Source organism: Chanos chanos, chromosome 4 (assembly GCF_902362185.1).
Source record: "Chanos chanos chromosome 4, fChaCha1.1, whole genome shotgun sequence".
NCBI lineage: Eukaryota > Metazoa > Chordata > Actinopteri > Gonorynchiformes > Chanidae > Chanos > Chanos chanos.
In genome coordinates, this window is record NC_044498.1 from 17305057 (window position 1) to 17330925 (window position 25869).

Sequence of the window (25869 nt, forward strand, 5' to 3'; positions counted from 1 at the left end):
ACTCCTTACTTAGTAAAAGAAGGCTGGTCCAGTCCTTTACCCTAATCCCTGCACTTCAGGTCCTTCCATTTATACAGGAACAACTGTATGACCTGACCAATGGGCCATGTAGACCACAGTCACTGAAGATCAGCAGTCATAACAATTTGACCCTTTGTCCAAGTCTCAGGCCATCAGTGTCAATTCTGCCTCTTCTGACAGTTCTGAGCACTTGACAAGTAGTGAGCCCAAAAGTGACATACCAAGAACCAGCTATGCTTCCACTTAAGTTCTCTGAGAAGGTCACTGGTGTGTAGCCCCATCAACACTACGTTTGGTGCGATGGGAACCCCATCTACCACATTAACTGAAACATAACTCAGAGAGTTAGATTTCAAAGGATTTCAAGATATCAGTGATTTCATAAGTAGAAAATAATGAAGTGAAGGTGAAATATGTGAAGCAGCAAAGGTAGCAGAGTTGTTTTTCTGCCTCAGTTAACATCATAAAAATCTTTCTGCGTCACATGTCCTGCAAAAATCATGATGGTGGCCTGCGCCAAGTGGTTGGATATGTGGACCTGGTAACCATAACTTTATTATCACTGGTGTTATATTTTCATGAAGGAATAGAGAAAGCATGTATGATCACAATGTTTTCCCACCTGGTTCCATTCAGATACTTTGTGCAATTTTACAACTGTATATCGGAAGGAACTCATAGTGTCGAACGCAGTCAAATCTCTGTATGTAAGTCGCAAACACTGTTGCGCCATACCAAACGAGTTTCATGACAGATGTTTTGAAGGTAATTACATCTCTATTTGGCCATATTTTACATCGAGCCTATAAGCAGACATTGATCTGTTGAATTGTGGTGATTTGGGTTTGCAAGAACAAACAACAAGGGAGCCACTATTTCGAACCCCATCGTCGCTTTGTCCTTTAATTTCACACGATCATCTTCACAGACCAAACGAACCCTTGGAAATGCTTATAATTGTTTATCATGTTATCTTTTATGCACATTGCAAAGTGCTGCATCCTATAAAAATTGAGCTGAAACTGGAAACTGAAACTCACGCCCATCTAAACTTTAGCACCACAAAATGTCCTTTGTTCGAGGGTAAGATGACGTTGCTGGAGCAAAGGGAGTGGTGGTGGATATACAGGAGATCACCGGCATTTGTTACAAGTGTTTCTCTCTCCTTCTGTCTCCTGCCATGGCTGTGCTTGCTCTTCTTGATGCGCTTGACCTGAAGGGATTTCTGCTGTTTTTGTTTGCCTTCCTCTTGATCGCTGACTACATAAGGAACAGAAACCCTCCTAACTATCCTCCTGGTCCATTCACGCTGCCTTTCCTGGGTAATGTCTTCAATGTCGATGCCAAGCAACCACATATTTACCTCTCCAAGGTACTGCAATTCCCACTTAAAATGAAATTTTGTAATTTGATTGTGTGCATGAGTCATTAGCTAATTAATTTTTTTTATTGCTTTACATTATTCTAATAACGTCAGATCCGTTTTGAGATACCAAACAACTGTGTTAATCATTAACGTTGGAATAATATCCAAAGGTTAATTCTCCAGAGGTTCACTGATAAGCAGTTTACAGTTTCGTAGTCTGATTCATGTAATTCATGTTGCAAATACAACACTCAAACCAGTTAACACAGATGAAGAACAAGATATTTTAGTAATAATACATAAACACTCCAGGAGTCTTATGTAAGCTGCTATGTTTATATGCTAAAAACATCTTTGAATGTTCCGAGTTTTCCTGTTTCTCATTGCATTTTACTTTTTTTTTTTTTTTTGCTTTCTTCTCCTATGGGAAATAGGTCAAGACATATTGATTTCTGATGTCTCATTTCTATGTATTTGACACGTCACTGATATGGACATGCACCTGAATATTCACTGGTTATCACTTACTATCAGAATTAAGCAACGATAAAGTTTAAGTCATTTCAAACATAATAATAGCACTCATAATTGTATGGTAACATTACAAAATATGTGATATTTGAATTAGGGGCTCCAGTGTTGCTCATTACCTGCTGTTTATGGCTAGATGCGTACGAACAATGACTTCTACCAGTTGTAGCATGCAGAAAATTTACTGCTTTAGACATACTGACCACAGTCACATGTTTGAGACTGAAGAGGTACCTTTGTCTAACTCATCGTCTCTGTCTCCATAGCTGGCCAGTGTTTATGGTGATGTGTTTAGTCTACGACTTGGCCGTGACAAGGTGGTGTTTGTTAACAGCTACAAAATGGTGAAGGAGGCCCTGGTGACACAGGCTGAAAACTTTGCTGACCGACCTTACAGCCCAATGGCATCGAGGATCTACAGTGGCAATGGTCAGATAATCCAAAGAAACTTAATACTGCAACTTACGATTCTGTGATTAGATTGCTGCACCATGGTAACTCTTAGATTTTTGATACCTTTTAATCCCACATGCTTACTGTTGAATAGAATTTTAAAGAACAGAATTTTTAAACAACAACAACAACAAAAAAAAGGGTATCGGGAACCATTAAAACACTCAGTTACCTGTCAGTAAAATAGGAAAGCACGAACAGAAGTAATTCATCCACCAAAACATTAAAACAGCCCACCAAGATAAATAATTTCATATTCTGCATAGAACTGCACATTTTGCCCACCGTTTGAGGTTTCAAACTCACAAAGTGATTTCATCTCTGGACTGTAATGTACCGCTGATTTTCTAGGGAAGTATGAAAACATTTCATTCATTGCTTTTTTTCTAGAGGGGTGTATATACAGAACTTGCTTAGCTATGCACATCCTATGTTATGGAGCCATGTTTGTGAGGTTCACGCATGTCTTTGGCCTGGTCCAGCTGGCCTGTTTTTCAGTAATGGCCATAAGTGGAAGAAGCAGCGACGCTTCGCTCTGTCCACGTTGAAGAACTTTGGTGTTGGGAGAAATACCCTGGAGCTGGTGATCTGTGAGGAGTGCCGCTTCCTTCAGGAGGAGATGGAGAGTCAGAAAGGTACTCAGCTTTAACATACAGTAAGAAATGAGAAGAAATTGATGTAATGGAAGAAAACAGAGATACTATAGGCTCCTAAATTGACAGTGACCACTCTGAGAGCTATTTTATGACATGTTCATGATGGTTTGTTGCAAGAATCATGGCAGGCCTGTTTGGTAAGTATTTCCTGTCTTTAGACTGCCAAGGCAAGATAAACGGTCTTGTGCTGTTATGAATCTTTGAAAATTACAATTTTTACATTACAATCATGCACTATTCAGGCCATCTTTCCATTTTTTTTTCAAAGGAAAACATTTGTTTCATAAAAAGGCAACAATCTGTTAATTCTTTTATTGTAAATACTTGTATAGTGAATATATCTAAACCTGATAAAATCTGATTGACTTTGTATTGTTCTCAGGTAACGCTTTTGACCCTGCTAGTCTTTTCAACAATGCTGTCTCCAACATAATTTGTCAGTTGGTGTTTGGTCGACGGTTCGAGTACAGTGATCACGCTTTTCAGACCATGCTTAGGGCCATATCTGAAGCAATTTACCTAGAGGGATCCATATGGGCACAGGTACAGTAGCACTACAGTCAATGATTTATTCATGTAGTAGGACACAACAAGCTGTTTACTTATATTTACATTTTGCCTCAGGGCTTCAAAAATCATAGGGTATGCTCACGTATGAGTCACTGTAAAACCACTGAGTTACTGTAAAACCATGAAACCATTTAGAATCATATAAAAAAGTAACTAAAATGATTTTCTTGTGTTTGTACTGAAGAGAGCATGACTGGTGAAATAAAGCTGAACGGCACTACTTCATGTGTTTATTTAATATTGCTAGACCAATGAAAGCATAGTGTGTCTTCTTTGTATGTACGCTGACTATGTTCAGAGTGTGCAGTTACAATCACTTTAATTACTGTGTATAATTTGTTCTTATGATCATTTTTTTTTTTTACAAAATATAATTGTATTAAGTAAAGTATACTACATTTACCTAATTCTCCTCCTGCTGTGTCTAGCTCTATGAGGCCTTCCCTGCAATAATAAAACATCTACCTGGACCACACAACACTATTTTCAAGAACTACAAAGATGTTTGTAGTTTCATAAGAGGTGACCTGGAGAAACACAAAGAGAATTTAGACCCTTCTGACCCTAAGGACTACATTGACAGCTTCCTAATTGAAATGAAAGAGGTATATTAGATGACATAAATATAAAGGAAACATACCTGACGGTCTGCTGTGATAACCTATTTCAAGTGCAAAGCTATGCTGTCTGTAACTGCTTCTAAGCTTTAGTAACACATATGAGTAAAAGCTGCATTACTGTATATTTTACCTTCTTCCTTACCAGAACCCACATGACTATGCGGATGGCTTTAATGAGGAAAACCTGATCTTGAACACAATGGACCTGTTTCTGGCGGGGACTGAGACCACATCCACTACTCTACTATGGGCCATGGTATTCATGATCAAAAACCCAGAGATACAGGGTAAGACAGAGTAAATACAGAATTCATGATGTATGTGAATGTATTATTTACCTCTGTAGAATTAATGTGATTCGGTATTCCAGGATATGTGGCAATTTAACATGTTCACCATGAGACCCTTAATACGCAAACCTACCATGCATTGGGTGCTGCATGTACATGGCGAACAAGTAGCGACTTAATGCTGTTGTGGTTAAACTTTCTGCAGAGAAGGTCCAAGCAGAGATTGACAGAGTAATTGGGCAGTCACGCCAACCCAGCATGGCAGACAAAGCCAACATGCCCTATACTAATGCTGTCATTCATGAGATTCAAAGAATGGGCAACATCGTGCCACTGAACGGTCTAAGGATGGCCGAAAAAGACACAACCCTTGGAGGATACTTCATACCGAAGGTGGGTGACCTTGTATGCACTGAATATCACTCATCAAAAAAGGAAGACCTGAATGCAAACCTTATTATGTCTTCACATGCAGCATGTACCTCTACAACAGAATTGATCCATAACTGCACTGGGAAAAACACGGCAATAATTATTAGACTACTGCTGAGTTCTAATTTACTCTTGATGTTGATCATAAACTTGGCCCAGCTCTGTAATTCTCAGGCTAAGATCTTATCGTCTCCTTCTGTGTTCAGGGAACAGCTTTGATGACCATCCTGTATTCTGTTCTGTTCGACAAAAATGAGTGGGAGACACCTGACAACTTCAACCCTGGACACTTCCTGGATGAAAATGGGAAGTTTGTGAGGCGGGAAGCATTTATGCCTTTCTCTGCAGGTAAGGCTAGAATACAACTTTGAAATGGGATTGAACTAGCTCTCTGATAGCTAAAAAGCAAAGGTTTATGGAAACTTTACAAAAATGATTCCAACTTTCTCGCTGAAAATCTGTACAACAATCGAATGTCAACCATCTATTGTTTTCAGCCATTTAACGTTATTCCTGCATTCATAACTGAGGATCATTTCATTTTGTTTTCCAGGAAAGAGAGTGTGCCTTGGGGAGCAGCTGGCGAGAATGGAGCTCTTCCTCTTCTTCACTAGCCTCTTACAAAAATTCTCCTTCTCAACAGAGGAAGGCACAGAGCTGAGTGTGCAGGGAGCAGTTGGAACCACACACATACCCCATCCTTTCAAGATGTTCGCAAAGACACGATAAGGCACCGTGTGGATTCCCAGTGCATATTCATAAGCCAAAAAAAAAAAATCACTCTTCAGCTTCAGTTTCAAAAAATGAATGTGAAAATGATAAAATAAGCAACGAAAAAACATCCAGCACATCTTTTCATTTGGTATTCTCTCTAACCAGCTGTTCACAAAGCATATAAAACCTTTACTAATGAGGAAGTGCAATTCAAGCCTAACAACTTGTTACAAGCCTAACAATTTGTTAAAAAATATTTGCATTTCAGAGGAAGGTGGCAGTCTTGTGATAGCAGCAAGTTTACAGTGCTATAAAATGCTTCAAGAACTCCTAACCAGTTTTATCTTGGAGGTGAAAAAATGTTTCTTGACAGTGTCTGATAATGAAAAGATTGCTGGTGGATTCTCACCACAAAGGAAGAAATCTTTACTAGTGAGGACAGAAGACCCCTGTGCATGTTTCAAAGATTTTATCAGGCGACAATGTGAGCTATTCCTCCTACAGAGAAGCACAAGTCATTAACACTTCAACATATAAAACTGATCAGCAGAGTTTGGATGAAATATCTTAACAGCATTTATGTCTGTACTCTTTTTTTCTGTTTTTTTTTCTGCTTTAAGGGTTAATTATAAATAAAATACATACTTCTGTGTAAAATCAGCCTCAGCTGGTTTATTTCTATGACAAACCTTTAAGTAGGCCCATTAGACACACTCCACCTCACAGCTGTTCTCTGTGTGTCCCTGCTAAGTGGAGAAAAGTAAAAAATGGTAAGAGCTGCAAGACATGACTCAGCTGATTGGAATGGGGATCCTTAGACATCTGTGTGGGGGACTTGAGATATCTTCCTGAAATGAAAGGAAAGAAAATGTTTGGTCGAATGCCCCTCCGCCACACTTACATTAAGAAAATCTCAAAGGTTATAATTGTATGCAAAACATGATAGGATGAAAAGTCATCAACTACTATTACTTGATAGAGGGGTTCAAAAAATAATGAAATAATAATACCATAAATGCGTAGTGCCAGAATCCTGACCAGAACAAGGAAGTTTGACCACATTACACCTGTCTCAGCTTCCCCTCATTGGCTCCCAATTCATGCAAGGGCAGATTTTAAGGTCCTCTTATTAACATATAAAATTCTACATGGGCTTGCGCCGACCTACCTATCTGACTTAATTACACCCTATAACCCCCCCTCGCACCCTGCGCTCTCAAGATTCTGGACTATAAGTCATTCCAAGAGTTAAAAAGAGGTCTGCGGGCTGCTGAGCCTTTTCCGACCACTCATCCTTCTTCTGGAATAGTCTACCTACAGAAATTAGGGAGGCAAACTCTCTTCATAACTTTAAAACCAAACTAAAGACTTATCTATTCTCTCTAACTTATGAATAATATAATTTTGATTTGACTTTGTTATGGACACGTAAAGCCCTTTGAGACTACAAATAGTGATATTGGGCTCTACATAAGCAGGAGGATGTACTAACTCAGAGACCCTTCTCTCCATGGTTGACATCCCTTCTCCACTCTGAAGATCTCCTGAGAGTTAGCAGGTCCATCTCAATGTAAATTATAGCAAAGCAGAAATGATCAAAAGAGGAAGAGGGCACCAGCTTCTAGGCAACCAGAGCTATGGAGGTCAGAGTGGTATCTTCAATGGATAACAACACTTTATCGTTCCGACACTGGTCTCCTTGGAATATACAATCTCGAAAAAAGATTAAAGAGCAAACCAAGAGCATTCAAGCACTCTGAAATGTAAACTTAAACTGGGTGCATTAAAGGGATACATCTAATGGCTGTAAGAACTAGTTGTTAGTAAGTATAGCCAACAATATTCAGGATACAACATCGTGTAATAGGAATGATTATGATAAATGAGAGACCAGACCGAACCAGAGGAAAAGTCTTTATTGCACAATTGGCTCGGGATAGTGATAAGGGGAGGTGTAGGCCTGAAATCAAACCCCTCACTCCGACATTTTAGACTAGTCTGGGGTCCAATACCCCATGGTGATCTATGTTAGGATATGACAGGAGCAGTGAGAAATTAATTGATGTGTTTTACCAGGGCCAGTTTTGACTTCAGCCTAGGATAATACTCAGTCTCTGAGGCTGGGCTACACCTGTAAAACATGGACCTCTACAGAGAACATTACGTTGTGGGCCACATGAGACTTTGCGTAGTCCTTCCAGACTAAATTATCAATGGCTGAAGGCACTACTGAGCACAGTGTAGTACTTGCAATAACTTTGTGAAAATATTGAAACTACTGTATTGGATCTCCAAATGATCATGAAGCTGCTCTAGTTGAACAACAGGCAAGTTTGCAAAAAGCACAATTGCTCTGTATCGCTGGAAAACACCCATGAGTTGGAATTAACTCTAATCAGATTTTACGTAGGACCGGTTACAGTGGTGAATTTGCACTGTCTACACATGTATGACCTGTTTAGCTATAGAGAGGCACCTTTCATCTTGTTCTGGAGATAAGTCCTGACTAAACAATTCCTTAATTTGTTCTCCCTGACAACATTCAACACGGGCTGTTTTTCTCCAAGGATTATCAGTACTGTTGTATCTAGGTCAAGAGGAAGAGAGAATGTTAACAAGAGGCATGCCATTAAGACCTCTGTTTAAGCCGTAAGAATTCTTCTTTGTTCTGCCTATCACAGCTCCATATGATTCACTAACATCCCATCAATCTGAGTGATCTTGCACGGGTCTCAAAATATTCCAGGAACTTTTTTATGAAATTCAGAAATTTGTCACAGGTCAAAGTTTTTATACCATTCAGATGCAGTGTAATCTTATGCAAACACATTCTTATCTTTTGCATTACAGTGGCAAGAGCAGCTCACTGGTCCTAATGTGTGTGTGCTCACTCCTCCTAGCGTGTGTGAATTTCGCTGCTCACTGTTCCTAGTGTGTGTGACAAATAAAGCAACTTAACCATAGCAAATCTGTTGGTTTGTATCCACAAAGGATGACATTTACAGTCAAAAATCAAAGTAATTTGAACACATGTTTATTAAAGGCGTCTATGATAAATCAGTTGTTGTGTTGTCTTGCGTAGTAAAAAAAGGTAACAACTGCTTAAACAAAACAAAAGAAAAGAAACACCATCCTGAAAATTGTAATATGCTTCTGAGTTTGAGTGAATACAAGATGACTCATTAAGTGCTTCACCTTTTTCTCTCTCCCCTAGTTTCACATACATTTCATTTTAATTACACATTGCACATCACAGCACCTGTGGCTTAATCTTGATATATTGCATCCAGAGGTTTTGGATGTGACAAGTTTTGCCTACATGAAAAAAAACCAGAGAGAAACATACATAAAGGTCTCTACATAAAGGTCACACAAACATGACGAGTGTGACTTTTACCTCCGTTTCTCAGAAGGCAACTAGAGCAGAGTTAAACCCAAAGCTCTGAGTCATGTGAGAACAAAGGTATTCAAGGCCTTGAGACAACACATCACAGGTGGCATCAGAGACAATCTGTATGTGAGAGATGAACTACATGTTCACTCTTGTACACACTGAAACCTGACCCTTAACTTACATGACACTACAATCTAGTGCATTAGACAACACAGTGCCTTTATGCCTAGTCATAATGACTTCTGCAAAATGTACCATTCACCTCAAAACTTTAAACCACTTAATAATAATTAAAAAAGAAAAACTTAGATAAACTCCCCCAAACAACAGAGCTGCGCTTCTTATGAAAACCAACAGCTGAAAAAAACCCCACCTCAGTAGTCTTAAAATTGAAAACACAGCACAAAAACAAATAACCTAATCAAAACTGGAGCACTTTTCCTCTGGTGTATTCATCAGTGATAGTATTAAATAATGAATCAATACTGACTACACTCACAGATGTATGTGAAACAGGAAACTCAGCACCTATAAAAAATATTATTTAAACAAAACAAACATAGCCAAACATTACTATACTTTAATAACTGTCACATTTGAAACAGAATGGAAATTAGGGGGAAAATCTGTACCTGTCTTCTCACACTGTTTAGCCCATCTTCATCAACACGGACCACACACAGTGGGGTCTCATTGACCCACATCTGGGGAGGTGTTGTTTTAGTTATATTTTAGTAAAATGATGCCAGTTTTAATTCAACATCCTCCCCTGTGTGTAATATGTGTTGTGTGCAGATTGAAATGGATTAATAGCAACACGGAACTCAAGGCAGGAGTTATCTGGGATCTTAGACTGCTCCCCTGTTTACTGTCTTCATTTCAGCTCAGACATGTCTCTTGAAAGGACATTTCATATCAAAGATGAGTGAGGTTCAAATCCGTAGCCTTAAGATTACAAAGATAAAACAAAAAACCAATAGGTTACACCGGGAATCGTTCGACACCCCCTGAATTTAGGGTGTTCACTATGTTAAGTTTTGCTTCCCTGTTCAGTTCTCCAACTAAATGCATTATTCTGCACGGGGTGTGTTTGTTTCTAAAACAAAAATTAAATGGTGCAACTAGTATCACATAGAACAACTGTGAAACCTTCAAATGAACAGGCTTACACTCCTTTTCACTGCTCGTCTACTTCCAAATAGGGGTAAAAAGTTCACAGTAAACAGCAGAGGGTGTGACTCTTTCAACAGATTGGAATGAAGCCAGAGGCTCTCAGAGATCACCAGAGTATTGATGTATAAACAAAGCTATGGGAGTCAGTTGAGTTCACTGAGTCTCCAGCTTACATAAGTCTCTGCATGCAAACAGGATGTGGCCCAGACTTGCCTGTTCATGCTGGATATTTAAGGAAATTAACTCTTCTTTATTTCTATACCAGTATATCATAAATTGTGATAATCTGAACAATGGTGTTTTTGAAGGGCATGTTAAGTGTTGAAAACTGTTTGATTTGCCAACATGTACTGACTGTGCATCCTGTCTCCTATATTCACTCTGCTATATTAACTTCTAGAGATATAAAAGTACTAATCAGCTCCCATCTTGCCTTGAGCAATAAGTATGGATAAAATCTGTGATGTAGGAAACAGAGGCAATACAGGTTAAAACCCTACAATGTTAAAGCAAATACATGGTAACCTATTTAAGAAGCAATTGTCAAAGTTATCTCGCCATCTAGTGGTAAATAATGAAAATGGTCCTCTCACTTCTCACTCAGAATCATAACATTAAAATGTATGCCACCGCATCATTCAAATTGTGCAAAACAATTGTTATTTATTTTTCACATGAGAATAAAAGGCTTTAAATGTCACTGAAATCCATAGAATACAATAAAATCACTATTAGTCATTTTAATTTATCCTCCTAAAACAATGCTTTGGAGCAATTAATTTTCATCAAGATTTATAGCTCCTCTACCCATTCACATTTTACATTCCATTGATACAGATTTAGAGCAACTTTATTAGCTACAGCCTTTACCCAATTTTAAACAAACAACCAAGAGAAAACAACAACAACAACAACAACTACAACAACAGGGAATGAAGGTCTTAGGTGAATTATCTGAAATCAGCACTACATTGTGAGTGTTGTAAAGAATATACAGCTTGATCCACCACTAATGAAAAGTCCCATCCCAAACTTTATTTAACCAATGACTTCACCACCGACAGGAATTTCAAGCCCGTGTGAGTGACAAATCCTAATCTTTTACGTTTTGAAAAGAACTGTACATAAAGCCAAAAGATGAGAGTTAATATAAGCCACTGGCGAATGAGAAACATTCAAAAGATGTCACAGCTTTGAACCTCATCAGAAAGGAGCCGGGGCGGCACTCAGTCACGTGCTGGTGTTGAAATCCTGATAACTGAGGCTATTTACTTCAAACAAACAAACAAACAAACAAAAAGGCTAGATATTAACAGAAAACAATCAATCAATCAAAGAGACAAAAAAGCCTTTCAGCCAATTAAAAGAGCATGCTGGAATCAGATCACAGTTTCTCAACACTAAAATAAATGTTACAAATTATCTGATTAAAGATTTGTATCAGCACCAAGTTCCAGATTTTTCAGTTGTGTGTGTGTGTGTGTGTTTTAATGTATATTCCTTTTTGTCTTGGGTTTTTTTTTTTTTTTTTTTTTTTTAAAGAAACAAAGATATTATACCGAAAGAAACTTTGGTGTCCAGCACCAAATCTGTTTGCCCTGTGTTTGTTTGTACATTCAGTTTTCATCTAGAGGGTTTTGTGAGCATGCATGGATGAAAACACAACGCCAGCAGAAATGCAAAGGGCATTACTCTCCTATCTGCTGTATGTCAAAGGACATCTACACCTCCTGGGCCTACATACTGTACATAAGTACATATCACCTAGCTGCATAGTATATTACTGGAAGTTAAAGTCAGCGAATAGCATGCGAGTTATTCTTTTCATACACGGAGACTTCCGTACGAAATGCTCTTGATGTCTCGTTATACAGACAGACGAAAAATAGCGAGATAGGCGCATATTTCTGATTCAATCTTAAAAAAAAAGAAAAAAATACAAAAATGAAACCACTCCATTTGGACACCCCTCATCCACTGTACACTCCAGCAGTGAGTCTACTGAAGATGATAAAGACCAAGAATCACAGTATAAGAGTGCTTGTTAAACTCAGAGTGTGTGGTACATGTATGAATGTACAGTGATTTTTGTACATCAAAGATTCAGTAAAAATTATTCATGTTTTCAATATTTATTTCTTGAAACAGGAGTGTGTTAATCTTAAAAACAGTGTTTATTGATGTCTATGCATGTATTTGTGTGTACGAGTATTTGGGTGTGTGTTTGTGTGTGCGTTTGTGTAAGTGCTGATGTTCACATCATCGCATGCATGCGTGTGTGTGTGTGTGTGTGTGTGTGTGTGTGTGTCCACTGCGGCACAGATAGCAGTGTGCTTAAGGTCACTTAAGTGCGGACTTGAGTAAGAGAGAAGGAGTGAAGAAAGGAGGAGAGAGGAAGGAGTCGTTCACTTGGAGCTTGCGGCAGGCACGTTGACTGACATTGTCCGCCGTGCGTTGGTCACCTGCCTCTGCTGAGCAAGAAAGGACTGACCAGGCGGGACCAAAGAATTCGCCCGGCCACCGAGCCGAGACTCGATGGCCAACTTCTGGAAGTTCAGACTCTGTGTAGATGTGGATATAAGAGAGAGAAAGAGGCTGAAATAATAATAATAATAAAAAAAGTCTGAAAGACCTACATGTCAAATTTCAAATCCATCTGTTAAACAAGAAGTTAAGCAAGAAAAATGATCTTTAAGTTTTATAAGCTTTAAACGTGTCTGGTTATCCAGAGAGAGTATTTCACTTCCACCGGTAGAAAAGAGGGTAGCTTCACTCCAGCGTACCTTATTGTACCATGCCGTCACAATCAACTTCTCCTCATACTCCCTCAGTTTAGCTTGCTCACATTCTCTCTGTGGAGATGAGAAAAGACAAGGCATTGAGAAAGGGAGAGAGAGAAAGAGAGATAGAGACTTCTTGTAATCAACAGTGAGATGTATTCTAACAGACTATAAGCCTGAGTGACGAACCAGACTAGATCTGAAGAGGGACTGAGAGTACTTGAAGTGCTGAGAGGAGATGTAAGAGCTCATTAGGAAAGGCAGAGACGACATTAAGGGACTATCGTGCTTACAGAGTCTGAAACAGATGTTGTAAACCGCACTTAACGAATACAGAAGTGCCCCTGATAATGTGAGGTGAAAGACGTCCAAGGCTCCATACCTCCAGACTGATGATTCTCTTCTCCTTCTCTGCCAGCTGATTCTTCAGCGCCTGGATCTCGGCCGACGCAGGGTTTAGTTTAGGGTCCAGGGCTCGGATGACCTGCGGGATAGTTTATTTCAGTCTGATAAGGTTTTTAGAGCCCCTTACGCCCGAGCGTTCACATACATCACCACAGCACCGCAGCCGCCCCGGGCAAATCACGCACCGCAAACAATGAAAAGTTCAGATTATTATGTGCACCATGATACAAATTAACATCATCATCCGTTTTCTATTTGATCTTTCTTTTTTCTTTTAAATCACACTCCTAAAAGAACAAGCTTGCTTTCCCCTTCAAACAAGACTGGAGTATGAGCCAAATCACAGTACAAAAACAGAGCTATGAACAAAACAGTGAAACTGATCAACTGTTACACTCCATAACATATCTGTATTATGCATTATTTAGCATAGTAGTTATTTCTAAACTACTGTGTAACTACTGTTAATAGTTCATGCTGTTCCGTGTTTCCAGTATAGGTAATTACCAGCGGGTGTCGTACAGTGTAAAAAGTTAAACATGATGACATGTAGATATTTACATTGCGTGCTTTTTCCAGGTACATTTTGTATCGCTCTTCCATCGCCCTCATGTCATCGTCTTTCTTCTTCAAGGCTGCCGTCAGCTCGTCCAGTTTCAGAGCTGAGAAGAGATTGAAAACAAAATAAAACAACAGAATAGAAAACGACAAAAAAAAGACAAAGCTCTATCCAATTATATGGCTCCTGATCTACATTTTTATCTTAATCTGACACTCTGGGGTGGAGCTAATGGAGCTTGAGTTCAGACTCAAGGACTGGTAAAAAACAAAGGAACATGGTGAGAGACTGAATGAAGGCGGAGGGCTCTGGACTAACAGGTTTGTGTGGCATCGGGCTGCAGATCCTCCAGCAGCTCCTTCTTTTTCATGATCTCGTCCTGGGCCTCGTTCAGCTGCACCCTGAGGGGGTGAAAAAAAAAAACAAACACACACACACACACACACACACACGAAAACCATTATTTAGAGAGGGAGAGAAAAGTTCCCTATAGCTGAAACGCTGTGTGCGAATGTGCAAAGACTAGGAATGAGATTTGTCACAAGATCCCAATACTTACATATGCGCATCGAGCTTCCTCTTCAGATGAGACTAAGAACCAATGAAAAGAGAAAAATGGTTACAGTGCTGAAATATCGTGACGTCCATCGCGGCTTAATCCTTCCAACAGTGGTTTAAGTGTTTCAACAATAGGAAATGAGAAGTGTTAGAGGACCAGGACGATTTCAAGATTTCAGCTAACAGATCATATGACAAAAACAGCTCTTTTGATTTTTGATTTGTTGTTATAAATATGAGAGTATTATGAGTCATAAAGTATGATGGTCAGATGCTGAGTTGTTTACATCTATACAGTCTAAATAAATGGATACTGGGCTAGGCAGCAGGTATAACGTACAAACCAGATCTGGACATTATGAAAGGAAATATGTTGCCATGGAGATATGTCTCACACTCACGTCCTCTGGTTTGGCCCCCTGTCCCTGTAGGGCTTTCTGGAGATCCTCCACCTGCTGCTGGAGCTCGCTTATCCGCTCCCGGTTCAGCCTGTAGGCACAAACAGTCTAAGTCTAAGATCGGCGATCAGTCTAAGATCGATGAGGCACTTCGTTTACACGTGACAGAGTTAAACCGCCACCAATAACGTGTCTCAAAACTGATAGTATGACTGAAATATGCTTAGTACTGAACACATGGGACTAACAACCCCTTTCTTTACAGATTACCATCAAATAGAAGTGATATCATTATTTTTGTCACTCTCAATGCTCAACTGCAATGCCCAGTTCACTGTTCTCACTGTATATCTCTCCCGCAGTTCAGCACGATGGAACTGGGTGATGTTTATGCTTACGTCTACATTAATATCGCCAACATTGATTTCATGCAATATTTAGGATTTGTGGTTGCTCTGTGCCCTTTTTAGCATGGGGCGGCGGCACCTGTGGGACGGCACCTGTTCTCTGTGTCCAGTTTGCTGCGTGCACGGTGTGCCTCTTCCAGCTGAGTCTGGAGTTCGGCGATGCGTTCGTTCACTGAGCCCTCCTGCTGCACACGCAGCATTTTATTCTCATGCTGTAGCCTGATAAACTTCTCCCTGAGAAAAAAAAAAAAAAAAAAAAGACACAGAGACTCAATCAAAGACAGTGAGCGTGAGAACACGGGAGCTGCACAGCGTCGGTTCACACCATCTGTCACCGTTAATAAAACACAAAACAGCAGGGCCTATATTGAGGAGCCCTTGGGAAGTTCTGTCAAGTTGTTTTTCCATTCATTTCCCTTAGAAGATACAACAGACAATATGACAAGCACACAAACATAAAAGCCATACCTGAATTCAACCGGCAACATTTCAGCTGCCAAGTTATCGTGGCTAGGACTCCCACTCTGAAACCTTCCTGTTAAAAGGATTATACGTATGAATTCATCAGGAAGACTAAAACTGAGTTTTTTGAAGAGAGTAACTTGATATTTATAACTTCATTTATAATGTAAGAGCTGGCTCCTTTCAGCTGCCTGTTCATAAGGATGTGGTGCAATACTATTCTTAAAAATCGCATTATCAAACAAGTAAAATTAGAAAAATATCACTATGGCAACAGTTACATGGGTGACCTAATCATCATGTGACATACCTGCTTGCAAAAGCTGGTCCTGCTGAGCTTGTGCACATAGCAGCTCCTCATTGGTCTCTTTCAGAGAGTCTCGCTCAATAATGACCCTCTGTGAATAAGCAAACAGCAAATCAAACCAATACCATAGAAGTGTGTGTACATGTGTACCCCGTTTGCCTCGGCTGAACATTAGTTTAAGACATAAAAAAAGATCAAATTAGATAGATAACATCTTTCAAACTGGCATCACTGACCATGCAGGAGTTCATCAATTCAAATCATTTATCCACAATAAAATGTGTCATTTTTGCCCCTTTTGTACATTCTGTGGAGGTTATTAAAGGTTGTAAATTGAAACAGGAACCAAAAGGAACCTTGACTGGGACTAGATGTTGTATGGAGGGTCTTGGTTCTCTTTATGTTTAAATAAATCCTTCTACTTAGCTGAAGACTTCACCATTAGGGAAACATGCACAAGTGAGTGTGTGTTACCTCTTTTTCTTTCAGCAAAGTTTCATATTTCTCCTCAAACTTCTTCATCTCAAAAGCAAGGTTATCTGCTCTGCGAGACTCATCAGACAACTTCTTATGAAGTTCCTGAATCTGCCAGGGCAGAGGATGTTACATTCAATATGCATGGATATGAACCCATACTAACATAATTAATCTCTTGGTTCTTCTGTATCATTCATGATAAATCTGTCTGCTCACACAGATTTATCACAGATGCATCTATTAACATGTGCTAAGAACGTGTGTATGAACAAATACTCCAGTATAAATTTCCTGTATATACCTATATTTTGTGCAGTATGTCTGCAGGTGTGCTTGTGTATGTGTATGTGTATGTGTATGTGTATGTGTACGTGTACCTGTCTTTTGTATGTTTCCAGCTGGGCTCGAGCAGCGTTGGCCTTGCGTAACTCCTCCTCCAGGCTGACAGTGTTTTGCATGTAGGTCATGTTCTTCTCCTCCAGGATTTTCACTTGCCGCCTCAAGTCACTCAAATCCTCAAGTTTCTTCCTGTATGTCTCCACAGAAGCTTCTAGTTTCACTGCCCTGTCAGAGCAGCTCCTAAACACACACAACAGTACAAAGTATGAACACACATACACACATACATACAGGAAGCAAAGATGGAATTATATATTAACAGTTTTTCATGGATACACTATATCTGTATCTTACCCTCAAAACATGCAAACACACACACGCACACACATGCATGCACAGACAGACAGACAGACAGACAGACAGGCAGACAGACACACACATACAAACACACACACACAGATATTACCTCAGTATGTCTAGTTCATCCTTCAGTGCACGTGACTCCTCGGCCAAGCTGGTGAGCTCATCGTTTCGATGCTGAATCTCCACCAGCTGCTTCTCCAGCTCCTCACAGTGAATACGATAGTCATCTTTAGCTGCCTCAAGTCTGAAACAAGTACACACACACACGCACACACGCACACGCACACACGCGCGCACACACACACACACACGCACACACACACACACACACACAAACACAAAAGGAAACATTTTATCTTTACACAGACACCGTGAATGCGCATGCTGAGTCCCGCTATTTCCAAAGTTAATGCATTGGTCTTAATAAAGGTTCACTAATGTAGAGGTTAGGGCAGTTAAGTTGCGTTAAGACCTGAAGTTCTCTTCCTGAAGCTGCTCCAGCTGTAGCTGTAGCTGGTTGTGCTTCTTCCCTGATGGAGTGCTCGGGTCGTCAAACGAGTCGAGCTGACTGGCTCGATCCGTCAGAACATCATTCTCTGCTAGGAGGCTGTTCCGCTCTTCCTGAAGCATAGCCACCTGATGAAAGAGTCAAAGATCTTATAATTTCATACCATTTACTGTAATGGAAATGGTCTGTGAAGTGATGAATACAGACTTGGCCTGTTTTGAATGTCTAAATACTTTATTGATTATAACTGTAATACTAGCACTAGCAAAAAAGTCACGGACAAAATGTGAGGAGCACAAAATGTCATTTTAGCTGATGAGAACTGGAAGGTTAGACTCTATTCTGAGTACAGAACATTGTGAATATTTGCAGTCCGTTCCATCTCCCACTTGAATGGACAAAAACTGAGCAAGAGCCCTGTTGAACAGACATTCAAAAACAAGTCGAGTCCACAGCCCAACATCAACCTCTTCACTTTCCCCAGTCACAGCACCTGCATAGCAAAATGCAGGCATTCCCAATTAATGCACACATACAGCATATAAAGCTAATTAAACTGATGAACAGAGCCATTTTCCAACGAAACAACACACAACACTTAAAATGTAAGGGTTTCCCCCCCCCCCAATAATTAAAGTGGACTCTTCTGCTGTTCTCTACCTTAAATCATCTAAATCCATTAATGTGTGTATTAGTTTAGATGTCAAACTTGCTGTCATAATCAGTTCTAGCAAACCTGTCAGGTTGCATTGACATGCATGAAGCTTGCTGTATCTCACATAATATTGTCCTGAAGCATTAGGCTAAAGCTTCCTTCACGACATGTGAGACATTGTCTTTCGTGTTCATGCTCTGTGAAGCTGTTAGGAACACCTGGGAAACACCTGTAACAACAGCTCAATGACGCTGTTTTGTGAGTCTTAAGGCAGAAAAAGTTCAAGTGAGGTGTTATGAAATAAACAGCCCTGTTATTGTCAGTCATTTCCCCCATTTTAGAGGTGTTAGGTTTGTTAGTGGCAGTGTGGAGTCATTTTAGTATGACTGAACAGCAGCGCAACCATTTGGACTTACCTCCCAGTTGCCATGGAAACTTTTAACGACTCAATCTGTCGAGAGTCAGTTCCAGCAGGGTGTCAATATTCAGTCAAAACACAAACACAACATGGCAGCACTAAAAGGTCCAATCATGATACTGACGTTAGAGCGTCATAGAAGGCTTCATTCCTGGCACTTCAGAGGAATTTTTAAGGTGGCCATCAATTTTTCCATTACCTATCAACAATAAGTCTTTAAAAGTCTTAAATGAATTATATTCTTATATATAAATTAAAAATTTGTCATAGTGTGCATAGTATCATAACATCTTGTGGGCTTCAATGAAGGACACAAGTGAGATGCAGCACAAATGTATAATGTGCAAATTTAACAGTACATGCCAAAATATTCAACAAACTTCATGACTATTATCTAACCCTACCCCTTCTGTACCCTACAATTTTACAGCCTTAGCGTAACAGCAACGCAAAAATAGTGTTCAAAATCCAGTGAAGGAATTCCTATAAGGTAAACGAACACACCATGAGCACACCAATCCTAACTAGCACTGAAGGAGGTCAAGATAAATGGCAACACGCCCTCATCCCATTTGTACTGACAGGAAAGGCACTCCCTGTCTAACTTTCAAACAGAGCTGTCATCTCTCTGCAGTGATGTGCCCGAGCTGAACATGGGGACTGATATAGCACCACCGTTTTAGATGCCATTTCCTGTGACAATAAAAAGAACTGAACCACACCATGATTTGTGCACGTTCCAGTAACTGTATCTGATAACAAACAGTAGCTTGAGTTGTAACTATAGCTGTAAGTGCATGCTAAATGCCCTGAGGCTGTATGACTGGGTTTATCTGTGTATATTTACATACACGTGGTTAAAGAATTGACTTTCCTCTTTCGTGTTTACCCATATCTCAATCATTTAACCTAACTGAGTTTAACTTAGAGCTCTACGGCCGGCACACGGCTGATGAGGTACGTGCAGCTGACTCTCTCTCACCTGAATGTCCAACTCTTGACACCTCTGTGCCAGTTCCTGCTTCTCTGCCACCAGTTCAGCCAGATCCTCCAGAGCTTTCTTCAACTGGGGGCCACACAAACCAAAACAAACCAAACCAAAGCAAATCAAGAGTGAGTTGAGAATTAAAACTGATGTATGAGCGACTATATTTCCAGTTATTGTTAGCATCGATGTACAAATTTAAATAACTTGCTCAAAAAAAAAAAAATGAAATATCACAACTAATAATGTTTTGGGCATATTTTGAACATCTGCCAAGTCCCTGGTATTTCATATCCCACAGTAAACTTTAACTCTTTGATCTCTTACCTGTTGTTCAACATCCCCGAGAGGCTCAGCTCCAAACTGGGACATGGTCTCTTTGCTCATAAGCTGTTACAATTTTAAAAATAATGAATACATGGAATATCTCCATCAGCCAATCAAAAACATGTATTGAAAGGTGACAGATGGAGCATTTTTGAACACTGTAGGAAATCCTGTAGATGTCCACTAACCTCTTGGATTGCAGTCATCACCACATGTTGTACAGACTCCTCCAGAGTCATGATAACCTGAATGTACTCTATTCAAACAGAAAGAACAATCACACTCCTCTTTAATACCTCATAAATGATTATCTGCACTACACAGAACCACAGTCCATGACCACATCCAAACTGCCACCTCACGACATAGAAACACACAGAGAGGAATATCACTGAATACCTTAACGGGAATATTACAAAATAAAGCACATAAAATATTTAGCCCAGTTGTCAGGATCAGCAGTTAAAGACTGTTCATGAATATTGATTGAGTATTTGTGCATGCAGTGTCTCTAGAAAGACCAACGCACGTTACGAGATAGAACAGTAGTTCTCAGTCTGGTCCTCAGGTCAGCCCTGCCCTGCACATGTTTTGTTTCAGCCCAGCATTACCATACCTGATTCCACTGATCACCTCATCATAAGGCCCTTGATTAGCTCTATCAGCTGGGATAATGAAGCACTTTAACAAAGTTGAGCAGGCAGTGCCACTGAGGAACAAATTAAGAACCAGATTTACAGAACACAATGGAAGTGTCGCAGTAAAGCGAGTGGGAGTTAAACCTGTATGTGCGACAGCAAACTGTTAGTCACACATGGATAGATTAACATATACAATGTGTGTTTCGCTTACAAAAGGGGGAAAAAAATGAAGTAGCCAGACTTGCTGTTTTAGTGTACTTTTCTCTGACTGTGCGTTTGCACTCACACCTAGCTTTTTCACCCACTCTTCTCCTGACACATACTGTTCTTTAATTAGTTTCTGTCTCTTATCTGATTTAGTGTGGCTTTGACTTGATGCTGTATCTTGGTCAGGGTATTTTGTTGCATCAAACAAAAAATCCACAGTTTGGACGTCACAAACTGATTTTTCACAGTCTGAAATGAGCAGCAGAATTGAACCTATCAAACTATTTTTTTCAGTCTTTTAAAAACATGGGTTTAGGTTTCACAACTTTATATTGCTTCAGGATTATAACATGCAGGCATCTTTCAGGCTAGTGCAACTGTGATGATTTCTAATTTCAAATGTACTCTTTAGGACTGAATCTCTTTTACTTCAATATACTAAGCAGTACCTTGTTTTCGATCACATTTGACGGCACATCCCAAAATGAGCTGTAGGAGGCGCCCTAGCTCCACAGGGTCTGAATGCTCTGCTACTCGAGCCGGATCGGGGAGTGGAAAATTTGAAATCTGCTGGGCAAGCACCTACGCAGAATGAGAGAGAGAGAGAGAGTATGTACATTAACTGTATATATTATTAACACAGAATGTAATACGTTTCATAACCGATACTTTTCAACAGAACAGTTGCCTACCTCATTATAATAATCCACAATCATCTGAAGGATCTTTTTGAGGTTGTTCATCTACACAAAAAAGGAAAACAGAGATCACTTCAGTTTTTGAAAAAAAAAAAAAAAGTCTAGGAATGATTCATTCGATTGCTGCTTGCTGAAAAAAACAATACTATATTAATGCACTGCAGTGCTGAAAGCTAGTCACCATCAATCCTCAATCTAATCTACATTCTAATCTGCATGAGGGTGCACAGTTTCACTATGTACAGAGAGCTGAAATGATGCCATGCAAACTGAAAAATGTTGATTTGGAGTATGATGTATCGCGTTATTCTCCATTACCCATAAACACATCTTCATAAAACTAATTAATTCATAAGTGTCAGTAAAACCATACAAAACAATCACTGCACAGAGAAGATTTTAAGCAGATATTAAAGCCTGCAGAGTAAGGTTACAGATTTTAAAAATGCCCAGAAAGCAAAAGAAAAGGCTTTGATTGTTTAAATCCAAGTGAGAGAGATTATTATGGTATAAGCTGGCAGGGAACTAGCACCTCCGTGTGAAGAATCAGTTAGGGATTAGCGTCTACCTAATATCTCCAAGTATTCTATAGTGTACCACACCTTCAGTCTCCAGTTATCACCAACATCCTCTTTGATCCGACCCAGCCAGTTCTCACTGAACCATGAGGGATCTCTGCAATACAGTACACACATAACTTCAGTTCAGTTCAATTCAATTCAGTTTAACAGAAATCAAGCCAGCTCCATTCGGACTATCGCAATCTGATTAAAATGTCAAATAGACTATTCGTTTAGCTCTGTAAATCAATTTACATTATGTCTCATTAAATTCAGAAATTCCTTTAAATCTATTTCTCAGTAATATCTACTAGAGCTGTATGACTTTACTGACTACCCACAATGCACTGGACAGTAATAAAATATTCAGGCTGTGACACTGTCCAGATGACTGATGTTTGCTAGTACTGTGCAGATATGACTGATGCAAGGAGAGGGAGAAGGGTAGAGAGGGAGAGAGCCAGGGAGAGAGGGAGGGAGAGAGAGAGAGAAAGAGAGAGAGAGGGACAGAGACAGTATGAGAAAGAGGGACAGAGAGAGAGAGAGAGAGAGAGAGAAAATGCTAAAGAGGGACAGGGAGAGAGAGAGAGAGAGAGAGAGAGAATGCTAAAGAGAGACAGGGAGAGAGAGAGAGAGAGAGAGAGAGAGAGAGAGAGAGAATGCTAAAGAGAGACAGGGAGAGAGAGAGAGAGAGAGAGAGAGAGAGAGAGAGAAAATGCTAAAGAGGGACAGGGAGAGGGACAGGGAGAGAGAGAGAGAGAGAGAGAGAGAAAATGCTAAAGAGGGACAGGGAGAGAGAGAGAGAGAGAGAGAGAGAAAATGCTTAAGAGGGACAGGGAGAGAGAGAGAGAGAGAGAGAGAGAGAGAAAATGCTAAAGAGGGACAGGGAGAGAGAGAGAGAGAGAGAGAAAATGCTAAAGAGGGACAGGGAGAAAGAGAGAGAGAGAGAGAGAGAAAATGCTAAAGAGGGACAGGGAGAGAGAGAGAGAGAGAGAGAGAGAGAGAGAGAGAGAGAGAAAATGCTAAAGAGGGACAGGGAGAGAGAGAGAGAGAGAGAAAATGCTAAAGAGGGACAGGGAGAGAGAGAGAGAGAGAGAGAGAGAGAGAGAAAATGCTAAAGAGGGACAGGGAGAGAGAGAGAGAGAGAGAGAGAGAGAGAGAGAGAGAAAATGCTAAAGAGGGACAGGGAGAAGGGGGGGGGGCTACTCACATCTGATGGAGAGCCTGAGCCATGGCTGCCCCTGTAGTCAAGTCTTCCACCGTCTTACATGGTGCTGCTGTATTGAATGTCTGCAGCTTTTGGCAAAGTAACCAGTATTACAGATTATCACGACTAGTAATATTAGGTTTGCGTATTCAGACCGGAAGATGTATGTAATATGCAAATGTAGTAAAGCATTCAAAACCATTGTAAACACATTACAGGTTAGAGAAGGGACCCAATCCTTATATCAAAATCATATTCAATAGTACACTTAAATAAAAGTGTTGCATTTGCATTTTGCATTCATACAACTATAAACATCAGCTTGATCCATCATTCCTCAATGCAGGTAACCACGAACTGTCTGCGAGCGTGGATGTTCACTTTCTGTACCTTTACATGGTGTGACTCTGTCAGTGGCCTCTATATGAATATAAATGTGTTTAAATATATGTCACTGTAGAATATCAGGGCACTCTGAAGTACCTGAACCGGCTCTTCAACACTGATATTCCTCTGTCATACATACCCGACACAAACACTGGCATAATTGGCCACAATATTACTAATGTTATTATAGTTAAGATCATATCAACACAGCTGCTAAGACAGCGCTAAAATGAAGACTAGATGCTTCTCAGATGTGACTAATGACGCAAACGACTGGTGTAGGCTGAAATACAACATGGGACCAGAACAAGACGAAAATAATCTTCCAAGAACAGCAGTCTTCCAAAACATAAACAGAGTGATAAAATTACTCTTGTCTATCAGGTGCTCCACGAAGAGGATTATCTGTACCGATCAGTGCATAGTTCACACTATTACTAAATATAATCAAACCGTCAAAGGAATAAATGTTATCGTCATCAATTCCCACTTGACTGTTGAAAGTGATGCACATTTCACACTAACTATTAAATAAAGAATAGGCCTAAATCAAGAGTCGGCCGAAGGGACAGAAACCCAAAGCATGTTGTCATAAACAATACCAGTTGTAAGTTTCATTGCATAAGGAGAATAAAAAGATCAGTTGAAAACGGGAGGCATTCCACAAATACTCCACGGCTAACCAGATTAGACTCCTAAATCCGGTGAGGATAAGGGGTCAGTGTTATTGTTGTGTCGTTTATGCCTAAAATTGTTTTTCTGAAATAGCTCCCTCTCTTCAAAGTATCGGTTTATCTGAAAGCTGATCGGCGAGTGAAAAGATAGCAACGCATCAGTGCTTTAGTGACTGTAGTACGCTATCCGTGTAAATAGTGATCTGTGTGAGATATTTATTTCCACGTTGAAGGATCTGGCGTAACCGTCAAACCATTTATTCGGCATTTCCTGTATTCATGGCCCAGGCGGCGTCAATAGTCTTCTTGACTACCTGCGGCAGGTAACGCTAAGCACATCGAGTACAGCGAACATAAACAGGCTACAGGAATCGTGACTCTTATTCGTTACCACACGACAGATTTTAAGAACAGTAAGAGAAACTTACCCAAATTATGAGGCTTTCACATAATACGGTTTTATCCATATCTTCCTTGCGGCAATAGTGCTGATGTTTCCGTCCACCTGTCAACAATGTGTTTCCCCTTTCCACAACATTTGACCTCACCTGGGGGTGTATTTCTAAATGTCAGCGCGTACGATGCCCAAGTGTACGAACGTTTCCGGATTGAAACCACCGTAAATTCTTTGTGAATTGACGCTATGCATTTTTGCGTATTTCGCTGAGACGGATTGGGGGATTGACGGGATAAAGAGCGCAAAACCGAGAGATAAAACACCAATGGTGTCTTGACTTCGACAGCGCGTTATGACCAATAGGAATAAAGAAGCGGAGACAGTGACAGGTCTATTTAAATTGAAGCCAATCATGGAATATCGCGGATACACGGATATGTTCTATTTTACCGGGTTATTTGAAATCAAATAAAATATAGCAATAAAAAAATATTTCTCTTTATACTAGCAGTATTTGCTGATAATATAAAAGATTGCCACCGAAATGTAAAATGATTTACACAACAATTTTTAAGATTCATTGAAGGTACTTATTTCTTTTTAACAGTATTAAATACTTTAGGATGGGGGATTGAGGAGGGAGAGCGTGGCAAATCTCATTGGTGCAAAGAGAATATCATTCCTCTTTTACCAGAGAACTGTTAATAATAAGGGAATGAGGGGTAACTCTTCCACGTAACATAAAAACCATCAAGGTTTAAACATTTATTTACTTGAGATACGTTTGAAATGTAGTCACTGCTTATAGCGTTGAGCAGTTATTGTTTTGAATATTTGCTTTCAAATGTAGAATAACTTTCTTTACCAATCAAAGGTGGCATCTATCATGTATTATTTATTTATTTATTCATTTATTTCTCTATTTGGCAT

The 25869-nt window shown here is 39.8% G+C and overlaps 2 protein-coding genes across 2 annotated transcripts; one reads left to right on the plus strand and one right to left on the minus strand.

Annotated features, from left to right (window-relative positions):
• The first annotated feature begins 251 nt into the window (after window positions 1–251).
• On the plus strand, window positions 252–6310 carry LOC115809146 (cytochrome P450 2J2). The gene is made up of 9 exons (XM_030770696.1): window positions 252–1393; window positions 2185–2347; window positions 2854–3006; window positions 3410–3570; window positions 4026–4202; window positions 4363–4504; window positions 4713–4900; window positions 5146–5287; window positions 5493–6310. Exons 1-9 carry the CDS (start codon window positions 1202–1204, stop codon window positions 5666–5668), a joined length of 1494 nt encoding a protein of 497 aa, XP_030626556.1. The 5' UTR covers window positions 252–1201; the 3' UTR covers window positions 5669–6310.
• A 6149-nt stretch (window positions 6311–12459) lies between these two features.
• On the minus strand, window positions 12460–25036 carry hook1 (hook microtubule-tethering protein 1). Its single transcript, XM_030771533.1, has 22 exons — window positions 24971–25036; window positions 23485–23570; window positions 22317–22389; window positions 21709–21759; window positions 21466–21598; window positions 20357–20424; window positions 20169–20231; window positions 19839–19922; window positions 17748–17911; window positions 17379–17519; window positions 16951–17152; window positions 16571–16681; window positions 16096–16187; window positions 15796–15858; window positions 15421–15561; window positions 14924–15011; window positions 14524–14555; window positions 14283–14365; window positions 13967–14067; window positions 13383–13484; window positions 13004–13072; window positions 12460–12781 (listed from the first exon to the last, which is right to left on the minus strand). The coding sequence occupies exons 1-22, from the start codon at window positions 25007–25009 to the stop codon at window positions 12626–12628; spliced, it is 2142 nt and encodes a 713-aa protein (XP_030627393.1). The 5' UTR covers window positions 25010–25036; the 3' UTR covers window positions 12460–12625.
• Window positions 25037–25869: the final 833 nt, after the last annotated feature.